General features: G+C 38.7%; 1 protein-coding gene across 3 annotated transcripts in view; it reads right to left on the bottom strand.

Annotated features, from left to right (window-relative positions):
• Positions 1-14,121, bottom strand: part of LOC131161551 (polypyrimidine tract-binding protein homolog 3) — a 42,907-nt gene that overhangs the window by 1,510 nt on the left and 27,276 nt on the right. For 2 of the 3 annotated variants that reach the window (XM_058117383.1, XM_058117384.1), the window contains exons 4-14: positions 4,794-4,870; positions 4,405-4,486; positions 2,180-2,303; positions 1,816-1,880; positions 1,655-1,704; positions 1,482-1,523; positions 1,334-1,385; positions 1,182-1,224; positions 1,076-1,089; positions 310-417; positions 76-219 (exon numbers count right to left, since the gene is read on the bottom strand). In XM_058117383.1, coding sequence (XP_057973366.1) covers positions 76-219; positions 310-417; positions 1,076-1,089; positions 1,182-1,224; positions 1,334-1,385; positions 1,482-1,523; positions 1,655-1,704; positions 1,816-1,880; positions 2,180-2,303; positions 4,405-4,486; positions 4,794-4,870 — 801 coding nt within the window. The remainder of the gene's footprint in view (positions 1-75; positions 220-309; positions 418-1,075; positions 1,090-1,181; positions 1,225-1,333; positions 1,386-1,481; positions 1,524-1,654; positions 1,705-1,815; positions 1,881-2,179; positions 2,304-4,404; positions 4,487-4,793; positions 4,871-14,121) is intronic. The other variant, XM_058117385.1, reaches the window with a different exon arrangement.

Genomic DNA, 14,121 nt, shown 5'->3' with positions numbered 1-14,121 from the left:
CTCTGATCTCTTCTGACAAAATGAACAATAAAATCCATAAATCAAAGGGCTCCATAAAAATTTTATTAATCAAACCTTCAGAAAGTGCACTGACAACTCAGCCTGGAAACCATCACCCATCTGAACCAGTGCATGATCTGGCTTATTGCGGAGAAGCTTGATCCTCACAATATTTCCATACAGAGAAAAGAGGTTAAAAAGCTTATCCTCATCTATTCGCTGCAACGAATAGAAAGTCACTGAGCACAGATGGCATAGAAAGTTAACAAACCATTCAAATATAAATAAAAAGGATTAGAAGTGGCTTACGTCAGAATTTAGATTAGAGACAAGTACAGTACACCTGTCATTTGTCCCACTTACTCCAGGTGGCAAACCTCCTCCAAAGGCAGCAGCAATAGCAGCAGTATTGGCCATCTATGTTTTAAAAAAAAAAAAAAAATCCAACACCATGCCCACCGTCAATCCCATCTCCCCCACCCTTCCCCGGCAGGAAATATTTTATATATATATATATAAATACCAGAATGTTTCCAGAAAGTTGAAAATATTTTTTTTTAAAGCACGAGAGAAATCAATTAATTCCTTTTCATATTTTTTCATGGCATGAACAAAAAAAGAGCATCTCATGCTGCATGCTGCACAAGAAGTTGAGAAATGTCTTAATCAGAGCCAATAATCCAAAAAATATAGGCTATACAAGCTGGAATTCTCTTTGAACTATCTCCAGAATGATGCCAGAAGCATTTCCAAGACTCCAAAAGCCCCCCTTCCAGCAATACATACAAGTGCAAGTACAAGTGCAAGCACAATTGCACATGCACATACAAAACCCCATTGTCCCATAAGGCTCATCGCAAACATCATGTAAATTAAAGGGGCCAAATGCATGCTTTTCAACCAAGGGGACCTTGGAGAATATTTGCATGGTTCGCTGTATCATATTTAAAACGGATGAATAAGATACCAGCTCGAAGACACATCCCAAGTGCCCACTACATGCAAATCATAAAATCTTAAGCACTGGAGGAAATCTGGGAGACTAACAAATTAACATGACCCGGGATTTACACACCTGTTGAAATCCAACTGGAGGGGAAAAAAAAAAAACAGAATTAGCATTTGAATGTTCCTCACTGAAAGTATGGGTTAAAAAATTGTGCAACCACCAAAATATGCACCTGCCCTTGCAGCATACATGCCTCCCCCATCACTATATCCTGGCTGTTGCAACATGGAAGGTCATGGATTTAACTTCAGAAGGCAAATGACAGCTATCTATAAAATTGCAGCACAAAGTTCCAGAGAAATAATAATTAACAGTGGGACATACTTGCGAGGATCTTCCTTTCTGTTCTGAAGGCAGAGATGGATTTGTGAAATCCCTGTGGTGAAACATATTCAGCAGCATATTGTCAAGCTATATCACAAAGACAGATTCACAAGCAACATTAGGAAACAAGCATCAAGCTACAGCTCACCTCGAGCGCTCATTATTGTAGTTCACTTGCAGCTCGTCAAGGCTGGATTATGGAAACAAAAAGTGTATATATATAATGTCCACCATTTAGTTAAAAGAGATACTGGAGAAAAATAAAAGCATACATATACAGCAGCAGGCACTTAAGAAATTTTTATAAGGTAAGAAACCTACTTTGAGAACTGAATGTCCAGTTGACAGCAGCCATCATAAATATTGCGCCCCTATATCGAAATTGTGTTAACTCTTCAACTTAGAAGCAGAACCAGATAGCAGACTTCAAAAGCCCCATCATTCTAAAGATCAAATTCATGAATACAAAATCAACAAGATACCTGAAGAGAAGTTCTTGCTGAAACAGCACTCTGGCGTAACTGATACTGGATAAGGGCTTGAAAACCTAATCAACAATATTCACATGTTAATTTCAAAACAATTTAAAAATATATAAAGGTGTCCACACACATTTTAGATGCCTCTTTACATAAAATATAAGTTACAGATACTCATTGAAGCATTTCAATCAATTCACATCTTGAAATTATTAATCAAGACCACTAGAAGCACAGGTCATGAAAAACATTTCAAAGAGTATTTCTACAAACGTAACTGTGTATCCATCGACCTGGTTGTCAAAAGTCACAGAGGGAGAGAGAGAGAGAGAGAGAGAGAGAGAGAGAGAAACTTGAAGAAGCTGACCAGCTGACTTGTGAAATGTGACGATCTTCTCTACAAATCCATGAGGAGAAAACACTTGATGCAGCACTTCCACAGTTATAGGATATAGCAGGTGATGAATTGTAACTAAGAGAATTCGATTAGGCTGTGTCCAGGGAATGCCGATAGCGAGACAGCATAGAGACAGAAGAGAGAGAAGAGAATAAATAGAAAAGAATAGATAGAGAAAAGAAGAAAGAATATCTCAAGGAATTACATGAAATAATGACTCACCGCACAAACATACAGAAAGCATTTAAAACACAACAAAATTAAAAACAAAACAAAACAAAAAAAAAAACAGGAGAAATTTGAAAAGGGTGAGAGGACAACAATTCTGAGCCAGATTACCCTGCTCACTCTCTGCATAGATTTTATGCTGCAACTTATGCAGTACCATTTTTTCTCATTATTGAAGTACATTGAATCCCAGTGCATGACAATGCATTACGCCTACACAAATGCTGCAACCATACGTATTTAAATCCAGACGCATGCCCTAAACATTGACATCCTGGTCCAGAAAGCAATTGAATGCCTTCAATCTGTTCTTTGAGACAAGGCATAAGCAAAAAGGTGCTAGTCTAGACGTTTTACCACTAACAAAGTGAGAGGTAAGCCCCATGGTGTGGTGGCATAAGCCTTTTACTTTTTATTAAAATTAGTAATATAGATTAATAAATTGAATGCATTTTTACAAAGATAAAAAAAACAGAAATTTAAAATCAGCTTCTCACACTCATGCCCTTAGTTCCCAAATAATGGAAAAAGCATGCAGCTTAAATTTCAAAGCAACCAAGCAGACTAGCAAGATTTGGAAGAAATCGAGATCCATTTCAAAGATTGAAAAATCACAACAAATGTACCTGAAAAAATAAACAAACAAATTAGATGCCTATATAGCTAAGATTTTGCACTCATTTGTGTGTCCCAAAAGTACATATATATCAGATTGTTTTTTGGTCACTTTCTTTAATAAGGTGCATCAGAGAAATGAATAAGAATATAACCTAAGAAAAAAGATCCTACTAAAGGAGTATGCTTACAGAAGAACCAGCAAAAATGCAACCAGAAACACATCAATATAAGGGTGAGAAATGCATTAGAGTATTAAACAAACTAATTTTTAACAAGAAATTTGCAATATGTACTCTTCCAAGCACTGAGCAGTATAAAGCATGATAATTTCGATGTAGTTATCAATTTTAGTCAACTTAACAAGGTGGACACCAAAAAAAAAAAGAATAAAAAATCAGAACTTCATTTCACCAATAAAAAAAATTTTAAATTAAAATTCCTTCACCAAACAAATCAATAGATATAACCCTTATGCTGACAGATGTACAATGTTATTCAGCAACTTCTTACTCTGCTAATTGAATTATGCTGAACATGAATAACAAAAAAAAAGATCGTTCAAGATTCATTTTATATACCTCAGCCCTCACTACAAAACAAATAAATATTTTTATTAATTATTATAACCATGGTTTTAAAAACCAGACCGGTGACCAACCCAATAAAGTTACATGGTTGGTAAGACTGGTCGAACCAGAGCATCAACCTAGAGGTCTAATAAGTAATATGTGTGTGTGTGTGTGTGTGTGTGTGTGCATATAAGTTACAAATATACTCTATAAATTATAATAATCAATTAAAAACAAAAATAATTAACAGCACAACCTAAAAATTGTATTGTTTTTCTTATTATTAAAATTTTGTGAAATTTATAATAATAATAATTAATTATATAATAACAGCAAAAAAGAATTTAAAATTTGACATGTACGTATGTATACGTTCACATGAACAAACATATATTTATTTTTTTCAAGGAATCCATAGCACAGCGCACAAGTCGAGTGGTGCCTAGTACCTTTTTTCCTTCCAAGTAATACAGGGTTCAAGCTCTCCTTCCCTCAAAATTCACACGTTTTTTCTAGAATAACTAAAACTTGAACCACTGCTTCTGGCCAAGTCAAGCTGGGTCGTCGGTTTTGGCTGGGTTGACCTCACTTCACATCAATTCCGATTCCTCAACATCACCCAGACTGGCCTAGTGACCATTTCCGGTTGAACTTGGTCAGACTGGCCAGTCCGGTCCGGGTTTGAAAACCATGATTATAGCATACACTTTTATTTAGATTTTTCTTGACATATATTAACACCGTGATAACATGTAAATTCAGAAAAATCCAACTACTAACCTCATCTCCTCGTCCTTGAGGATTCTGATCCATGGTAGTTAATTCTTGATGAGATGAGAATTGAACATAAACATTCCTTCCCCTAGAGAGATAGGTAATTGAACAATAAATAACTTGAAAATATCATGCAAAGTTAGAGGTTATTCCTTTGCTACCTTAGCTTCCAAAAAGGAAATACCTTGCACAATCCCCATACCATCCAAAATAAATAAATAAATGTGACACTCAAAAGAACAAGGTTCTCATGCCATCAGGACATACATGGAGAGAGTGTTTCCATGACTTGAACCTCTGACCTTCATGTTTGGATGTAACGCCCTTACCATTGGATCAAGGCCCAAGGCTAACATTCTTCCCACAAGTTAAATAAACAAAATAAATACCATTACCTTACACTCGGCTGAACATTTGTGTAAAATTGCAAAGCACTCACAGCAGAAGAAATATCTTGCATTTGAATAAGAGCCTGCATGTATTTCAGATATTAAAATTTGGGTTAAACAGTAGCCTCAACTCTAGAACAAAAACTTCTATCAAGTTAGGTGATTGGAATCAGCCAAGTGGGCTTGTGATAAAAAACTTTTGTTAGAGGGGAATATATTATTTCATTAATTATGTGGACTAAATGGGCGTATTATTGTCCTCCATATATTTTTATCCTCAGTATATAAAGAGGGCAGATCTGGAGTTAATACTTGCAACGACTGGTGCTCCTCTCCCTGACCTTTTCTCTCTCTTCTCTCCTCTCACAAACCATAAGGGCAGTATTTTCTTCATTAAATATTCAGTTTTATTTCAGATTTGCAACATGGTATCAAAGCAACACCCTTCTCTGAACCTGATTAACCTGACTAGTTGCAGTCACTTCTCTTCCTCTGTTCACCTTTCTCCCTTCTCGACTTTTCAATTAGAGATATGTTTTCTGGCTTGAGAGTCCTCTGTTCAGCCATGAGCAACTCTTGTGGGCATTGTAAGGGCTTGTGGAGATTTGCTGATGTAAATAATGTCCCGTTCTGTTTCTTACAGACTACTGTTGCTGTTCTGATGATTCCTCTGATTGGTTGATGCCTGATGATACGCTAACTTTGGCATATTCTGTTGCTGTTCTGACGTTTCCAATGTTGCTATTCAGACAACGTGAGTGTGCATAATCTCCTGGTCATGTCTACATATGCTTCTATTCTAGATGCCACCAGATTATCTATTGATACCACACAGTTGTTTAAGCGTCAGGTAATTATTAGTTGTGGTCTCATCTGTTCTGTGTGGTCACAGCCAACTTTAGCAGGATTAGTGAGAGATTATTTTATGCCTGTGATTCCTCCTAAGATATTGCAATTTTGCGTTTGTAACTGTGTGTTGAAGTTTTAGAGCGCTGTTTTAGTGCTAGTGTGTGCTGCCCTAAATGTGCATTGTTGCTGTATTGTGTAAGTTTCTGTCTATTTCTGGTTTATGCTGGCCCTCCTTGTCATGAAGGGATTTCTCTCAAGAGTACTGGACAATTCTGTTTCCTGTTCTTGCCTGCACCTGCTTCCAGTTGTGCCGATCACAATGTCTCCTGTGGTGTGTGTACTGCTGTTTCTTCTCTACAGCCCTTGCTGGTCTTGTGTGTGCTGGATTGTAGGGTTGAATTGCGGGTTGTTCTGATGGCATCTACAGATTTTTCTGAACATAGAAATCACAGCCATCAAACTGTTTTGGATCCTCCAATCACTTCTTGTGATCCCAAGCTGTCTTGGAATTGATACATTAGAAGCATCCAGGTATCTGCAGCATTCTCCACCATCTCCAAACTCCAAGAATTATGAAGATTGGATGAACGTGAATGACACTGCTTGTGCAATTGGGGGATAGCATGGAACCAAGAACATCATGCAGCTTTGGCTGCATGGGATGATTTTCATTAAAGCCTCACACAGGATAAAAATCAAACAAGTGATTAACAAGAAGGTAGGTCCATTGATCAATATTATAGCACTCTCAAGAGTGTGTGGGAGGAGCTTAATATCTACCAACCAGTCAGATTATTGAGAGGCAAGGCAACAACAATGTTCTTGGCAGCCAAGTTTTTGTTTGGGTTGATTTGTGAGCTTAAACTCATCCATGGTCAAATTCTTGTCAATGAATCCATACCATTCATGGATAAAGCATATGCCAGAATCCAACAAACAGCCAAAAGTGTATCTCAGTCCTTATCAAGCTTCTTCCTGCAATAGTTTACCCGTGGTTAGTGCTGCAACTGGAATGTGTTTGAGAACAAAGCCAAGGTTTGGAGGGCAGTCATGGCAGAGGAGGTGAATGAGGATGAGGAGTTCACCTGGCAATTCTCAGAGTCGCACAAGTCAAGGAAAACCATATTGTTGATTATTCATGGGATATCCATGGGAAATTAACATGAACTAGTAAGTCTCTTACTGACAGTGGTCCAACCATTGACACACTGAGTGCATCATCTAGAGTACATCATTTATTGTGTCCTGAGAAGAGTACAACAATCTTGTCCACAAAGCTCAACAATTCTAAACTCAATCGTCTACATTTAATGCTACTGTGGCCCATTCACTTACAATGCAGCTTTTTGCCTCTTCATCCTCCTCTCCCTAGGTTATTGATTTCGGTGCCTCCTCTCACATGACACAGTCCTAATTATTTCAGTACTTGAAACCCACTACTTTACACCGGTTACTCTCATGGTTCAATTACAGTTGGGGCAATATTCTCATTTTTCTTCTATTTCTCTTTCTTCTGTATTATGTGTCCCTAAATTTCCCTCATACCTAGCATCAGTCAATCAATTAAAAGTCAAATAACTACTCCATAACCTTCTTTCCTTGTTATTGTGTTACTCAGGGTCTCCAGATGAAGAAGTGGTTAGCCAGAGGGCTTGAAAAGGATGGTCTATACTATTTCAGTGGTGGTGGTTGTGGTAGTAGGTCTAGTACTTGTCATATAGCTTCTTCAATTCCTACTCATACTGTTTCTCTAGCAGTGGCACATTCGTTTGGGTCATCCATCCATTCAAATAATTGCAATAAATATTTCACATCTTCTAGTGTTTCTTGTCTTGAGTGTTCTGCATGTCAATTAGGAAAGCATGTTAACACTTCTTTTCCAACTAGATTTGAGTCTCATAGTAAATCATTGTTTTCTCTTATTAATTCAAATATCTAAGGTTTGCATAGAGTCCTGCAAGAATATTACTGGTCACTGGTATTTTGTTTACTTCATTGATTTTTTTCATATGACCTGAATCAATTTGTTAAAAGACAATTTCTTAATGCACTCACTTAATTCTACCAATAAGTAAGAACTCATTTTGGCATTGGAATTCAAAATTTTCAATAAGGTAATGCACTTGAATTTGTTTCGATTATGATTTAGTCTTTTGCTTGGTCAAAAGGATGGAAACATAGACATTTACTAAATGGAAACATAGAAATTTATTTGATGTAGAATGTCTCTAATTTTTAATATGCATATTCATCCTCTTCAGTGCAATCTCAACTTTCGGCTCTTGAGAACAGACATCCATCCCAACATAACTTGGATTTTCCAATAGCTCATCAGTAAAGTTCCCAAACTTGTCCTTAGCAGTCCTCAGTGGCTTATTTTATTGCTTATTGTGTTTATGTATTTCACCTTCCTATTAAGATGCAATCTCTTGCCATTTTCCTTTTTTATCCTCTCCTCACATATTGCAGCACTTGCTAACCCTGATTGGAATTATCCCTTCTTCAAATGTTGATGCACTTGCTAAACATGGTAGGGAGCACACAAACGGATGTAGGAATGGATGCCTAGATTACTCAAGGGACATCGGATTTGTACAATCTTCCTCTTGGTAAGGAGTTGGTCATGGATACCTAGGTCTAACATTTTGTTGAGGCCTTTCTGTTAGCAGTTAATTTGAATTGGCTTTTTATGCCAATTGGATGTGAAGAATGCCTTAGTGGATGAGGTTTTACAAGAAGAGGTGCACATGTAGTGTTGTGCAATTGGCACTTTGATACCAATTGTTGATGCGAGTGCGCAGCGAAAGACCTTGCAAACTCAAATCAAACCGGAACAAGTAATGCAAGCACTCAATGATGAATATGCAGAAATTAACAATCAACCACAATGAATAAAGGAAAGCAATAAATCAAACACGACACAAGAGTTTATGTGGTTTGGCAATTTGCCTACGTCCACGGGAGCAAGTGGTCGTTTTTCATTATCACATGTCAAGCTTACATCAAGCTTATCAAACTAGGGTTACAAATATTGATTAAATACTAATCCTATGCGTACAAAAGATACATACTATAACTAAAACACTTCTGTAGCAATCCCTCGGAGGAAAATCCTCCAAAATCTCTCAATCTACTGATCTCCGATTCAAATTTCGTGACTTGCGCAAAATGAAACCGTCAACGGTTTCAACAAACCGTCGACAGTTTGAAGCCGAGACTATTCCTGATGCAAATTGAAATCATCGACGGTTTGATCCTGCAACTAGCCTCCTTATTCTTTATATTATTATGCTTCCCTAGTGCATGCGTTCCACTCAAACATGAGTCACACCTCCAACAATCTCCATCTTGACGAATATTCACCGCTTAATAGAAAAATGAAAGCATAACCCCGCTGCTCCACCCGATCCAGTAGATTGAGACTGCCTCCCGTCTAACACCTGGATGTAAACCAAGTCAAAGCGACGTTTGAACTTGTCCATAGTAACAGGAACTCCACCTATATGAACACCCAGCTCCTTGAACAATCCTTTAAACCACAATGCTACCTTGGCAATCTCAACCACTGCCAAGTACTCCAACTCTATTGTTAAAAAGTGCAACCTGAGACTGTACCCTCGACTTCCAACAATTAGGCCTTCCCACAACATATCCCGATGTAGACCTCCTATCATCCAAGTCCCCTGTGTAGTCTACATCCACGAATCTTACAACTAACGAACGCTCTATTGCCCGCCAAAGCACCCCATTGTACTAGCAAAAGAAATCTTTGACATGTCCCAAACATCACCATCTGTCCTTAAGTACTAAGTTGTAGACAGTTTACATAGATTCGCCAACGGTGTACCGGTGATTGGTTTAACATTAACTACGCTAAACCTCTCCAACACCTGCTCCACAAAACCACCCTAAGATAACCACGATTTCCTCGCAATTTTGTCCACAAAGCCACCTTGAGATAACCTCAGTCTCCTTGCAGCCTTATCCTTTTGAATTTCCAACCCAAGAATCCTCTTGGAAGCACCCAAAACCTTCATGTCAAATTCCTTTCTCAGCAATGTTCCGACTGATTAACCTCAATCGAAATCTTCCCAGCAACTATCATGTCATTCACATAGAACAACAGAATAATTACTCACTTGCATCCTATCACCCTCTTCCCCTCTGGAAACTCCACCAACTCTCATACCTGATTCTTATGTAGTAACTTCATTTCCTCTACCATAGCACTTGTCCATCTATTTTTCCCTTAGTTGTGCACCGCATTTTGAAAAATAGTAGGAACCTTACTGGTAATGATAAATGCATAAGACATTAGATCATCAAACTCAAACCTGAGCAGTAGCATGATAGTGCACCTGGGCCTATTGTGATCCTACTAGTCTCCTAAGTTAGAATTCCTTGCAATATGAACAATGTCATCTTTGCCCTAAGTCTGTAACTCCACCTACATCACAATCTCTTTTCTACTCCAGTTTATACTGTGATACTGCAAGTCTCCTGAGCTAGAAGCCTAGAACTCCCTGCATTTCCGCCCCGAGTCTCCAACTCCACCTGCACAACATGCTCGTTGCTGCTGCAGCTTTCTGGCACCCGTTTCTCTTCATCTACCTGAGTACGCTGCACCATGGCTTTAATCTCAAAAACCATGTCTCCACCAATCACCACCCTGTTTTCCATTGGATCACTCAACTTGACCCCACCTTTCTTATACCCCAGAAAGATGTACCGTCTGGACATTACACCAAACTTAGATCCCACCTCAGTAGAAACTTGCACGGCTAGACATCCAAACACTCTCACACCGGAGTGGTCTACCACATAACCTATCCAAACCTCTCCTGCATCTCTCACATCTAGTGATACCTTTGTCGATCGATTAATCGAGAAACACATCATACTCGCTGACTTTACCAAGAAGTTCCTTGCAAGCCTTGCATACAACCTGCCATGCTCACAAAACTCCTTAAACACCAACGTACTCAGCTTCGATGTCTGACCTGAGGAACTTTTTCTCGGTCTAGTATTCCACCTCAAAAACAAGTTAAACCTGACGAACATTTCCAACTTGTGCCGCATGAGGTACTCCCAAACCTTTCGTGAAAAACTCACGAAGTACCCATGTCCAACCCGTGATCCTGCCCTCACCAGTTCCCAAACATCCAAAACAATGTAGTTAAGAATACACTCTGTTTGTGTGTGATTGTTTTACACAAAACAGTACTATCTGACTCAGAACTCTCAGTTGCAGCTCCACCTATAACTGCGTTACCCAGTAGTGCATAGAGATTGCCTGCTAACCTCTGTCCCTTATCACCATCAAGACACCTTTACACACCTTCATTGACCCACTTTTAGACTTGTAACTATACCCGTTACAATTCAAAGTGCCCAATGATATCACATTCTTCCGTAGATCAAGTACATGCCTTACACCACATAACATCCTTACCACAACATCATACATCTCGGTTCTGATATCCCTCATTCCGACAACTTTGCAGATTGCATCGTTTCCCATCAGAACGGAACCATAACTCATCAACCTATAAGTGGTGAACTAAGCTTTGTTCGGCGTCATGTGAAAAGAACATCCCGAGTCTAGGATCCAAGAATCCGTGAGGCGTTTTGAACCCGTTGAAAAAGAAAGCATATCACAATCACTGCTCCCTGAGTCTCCTTCTTTCACTACATTCGCAAATTTTGATGAACCCTCTTGAGTTTTTGCATTCCCCTTCCTCCACTCTGGACACTCCGATTTTATGTGCTCAATTTTCCTGCACTTAAAATAGCAAACGTCATTCCTCCTCCTGTACTGTGACTGAGTTAAATTACCACTCGATCTGCTCCAAGACTTGCCTCTCCCATGATCCTGATTACCTTTCGCCACGAGCTTTTCACCTTGTGAACTCTCATCGCTGGCCTTCCTCTTCTTCTAGAACCCCAACAATGCACTCGTGATATCCTCCAACTCCATGATTTCTTTCTCCCATTTCAGAGTCGTAACCAGATTCTCGTACGTAGGAGATGTAGGTAGGGAATTAAGCAGCATCAATGCCCTTTCTTCCTCGAACTTCACATCAACTCGCTTCAGATCACTAATGATCTGATTGAATACATTAATGTGTTGACTCAAATCTAAATCCTCTGTCATCTTAAGCCAAAATAGTTTTTGCTTAAGATACAACTTGTTTGTTAATGACTTGGACATGTACCAGCGCTCTAGTTTCAACCAAACCGCTGCTGGCGATTCCTCATCCATGGTGTGATACAACATGTTATCGACTAAACAAAACCTAATAATAGACACAGCTTTAGCTTCCAACTCGTGTCGTTGATGCTTTCCGGCTTCTTTCCGCATAGAGTCTTCACAATACCTTACTGCACCAACAGGTCCTCAACACTCCTCTGCCAAAGTCCGAAATTTCTTGTTCCATCAAACTTACCAACATCGAACTTCACCGAAGAGATCCCAGCATTGCAACAAATAGCTCTGATACCAAACAATTGTTGATGAGAGTGCATAGCGGAAGACCTCGCAAACTCGAATCAAACAGGAAGAAATAATGCAAGCACTCAACGATTTATATATGAAAATTAACAATCAACCGCAATGAATAAAGGAAAGCAATAAATCAAACACAACACAAGAATTTACGTGGTTCGGAAATTTGCCTACATCCACAGGAACAAGCAGCCGTTTTTCACTATCACATGTGAAGCTTACATCAAGCTTATCAAACTAGGGTTACAAATATTGATTAAATACTAACCCTATGCGTACAGAAGACATATACTATAACAAAAACATTTCCGTAGCAATCCCCCGAAGGAAAATCCTCCAAAATCTCTCAATCTACTGACCTCCGATTCAAATTTCATGACTTGCCCCGAACGAAATCATCAACGGTTTCAACAATCCGCTGACAATTTGATACCGAGACTATTCCTGCTGCAGACTGAAACCATCGACGGTTTGATATCGAGAGCAAATCGTCTCTCCTACTGTTGACGGTTTGATCCTACAACTAGCCTCCTTGTTCTTTGCATACTATGCTTCCCTGATGCATGCATTCCACCCAAATATGAGTTACATCTCCAACATGTAGAAACCTCCTAAGCATGTTGTTCAAAGGGAGAGAAGTAAGGTGTGTATGTAGCATAAGTCCATTTATGGTCTCAAGCAATCTCTTCGAGCCTAGTTTGACAAATTTAGCATGTTTGTTTTTGCATCATTTGCAATAAGGAGACAAAGCATGGGTGCTTCTAGCTGTTTATGTTGATGATACCATCATCATTTGCATTTGGCAATACACAAGGATTGCATACATCAAGGAATGACTTCAAGCAACGTTTCAAATCAAGGGCTTGGGTACCCTACATTCATTTCTTGGCATTAAGATAGTATGATGTAAGAAAGGTTGAATCTGTCCCAGTAAAAACGCACCTTTAACTTGCTAGATGAGACTAGTATGTTGGGAACTAAACCTCTCAATACTTGATACTCCCATAGATCCCAACATGAAGTTGTTTAGAGATGTTGGAGAGAACTTTGAAGATAAAGATCAGGATAGGCAATTGGTTTGCAAGTTGATCTAGTTGACTGCACTAGTCCTAACATATCATTTGTTCATGGATTTAATAAACCAATTATGGAAAATCTCAAAAAACACTTGGTTGCCATAATATTCTTCAGCATCCCAAGAGCTCTCTCGACAAAGTTTTGATATATTAATGTTATAGACACTATGAGATCATGGGACACTAATGCAGATTGGGCTTGCTCCCTTGAAAATCGAAGGTCTACCAGTAGATATTATACAATTGCTGCGGTACTTCAGTTACCTAGCATAACAAGAAACAAACTACTGTAGCAAGATCTAGTTATGAAATAGAATTCTGAGCTATGATTCATACTTGTTATGAGCTCATGCGATTGAAGTCACTTGTGTCAAAGATGGGCATATTGATAATGACACCCATAGTATCTTCTATGATAACATACAACTATTTATATTTCTAGCAGCCCAGTATTTTCCATAAGACAAGCACGCTGAGTTCTGTTAAGTATTGACATACATTGTTGCGACGACTAACAACTTAACCTTTCAGGTAAATTAGTAATCTAACATGGTATTAATGCTATGGTTTCCAGGAGATCCTAAGTTCTAGTTTGTAGTCTGCATTTATTGCAAGTTTGTAAAAAATGACTGCATTCCCAATTCATCATTCATTGTATGTTTATCTCTCCATGTGCAATCAGGCTGCACGTGCAGGGGAGTGTTAAGGCTTTATGTTCTTTGTTGGCCCATAACCTAGGTAAATGGTAATCTAGCACAGTTTATTGTCATACTTTGAGGGATCATGAAGACTTCACTTAAACCTGCCTTTTCTACTTGTTGTGACAAACTGGGGATAGACGATGTTTATATACCTCCAGCTTGAAGGGGAGCATTAGAAGGGAACATATCATTTTATTAATTAT

Source organism: Malania oleifera, chromosome 8, assembly GCF_029873635.1.
Source record: "Malania oleifera isolate guangnan ecotype guangnan chromosome 8, ASM2987363v1, whole genome shotgun sequence".
In the NCBI taxonomy this organism is placed as follows: domain Eukaryota; kingdom Viridiplantae; phylum Streptophyta; class Magnoliopsida; order Santalales; family Ximeniaceae; genus Malania; species Malania oleifera.
Note: the sequence above shows the minus strand (reverse complement) of the source record. Positions and strands in the feature narration are given on the sequence as shown.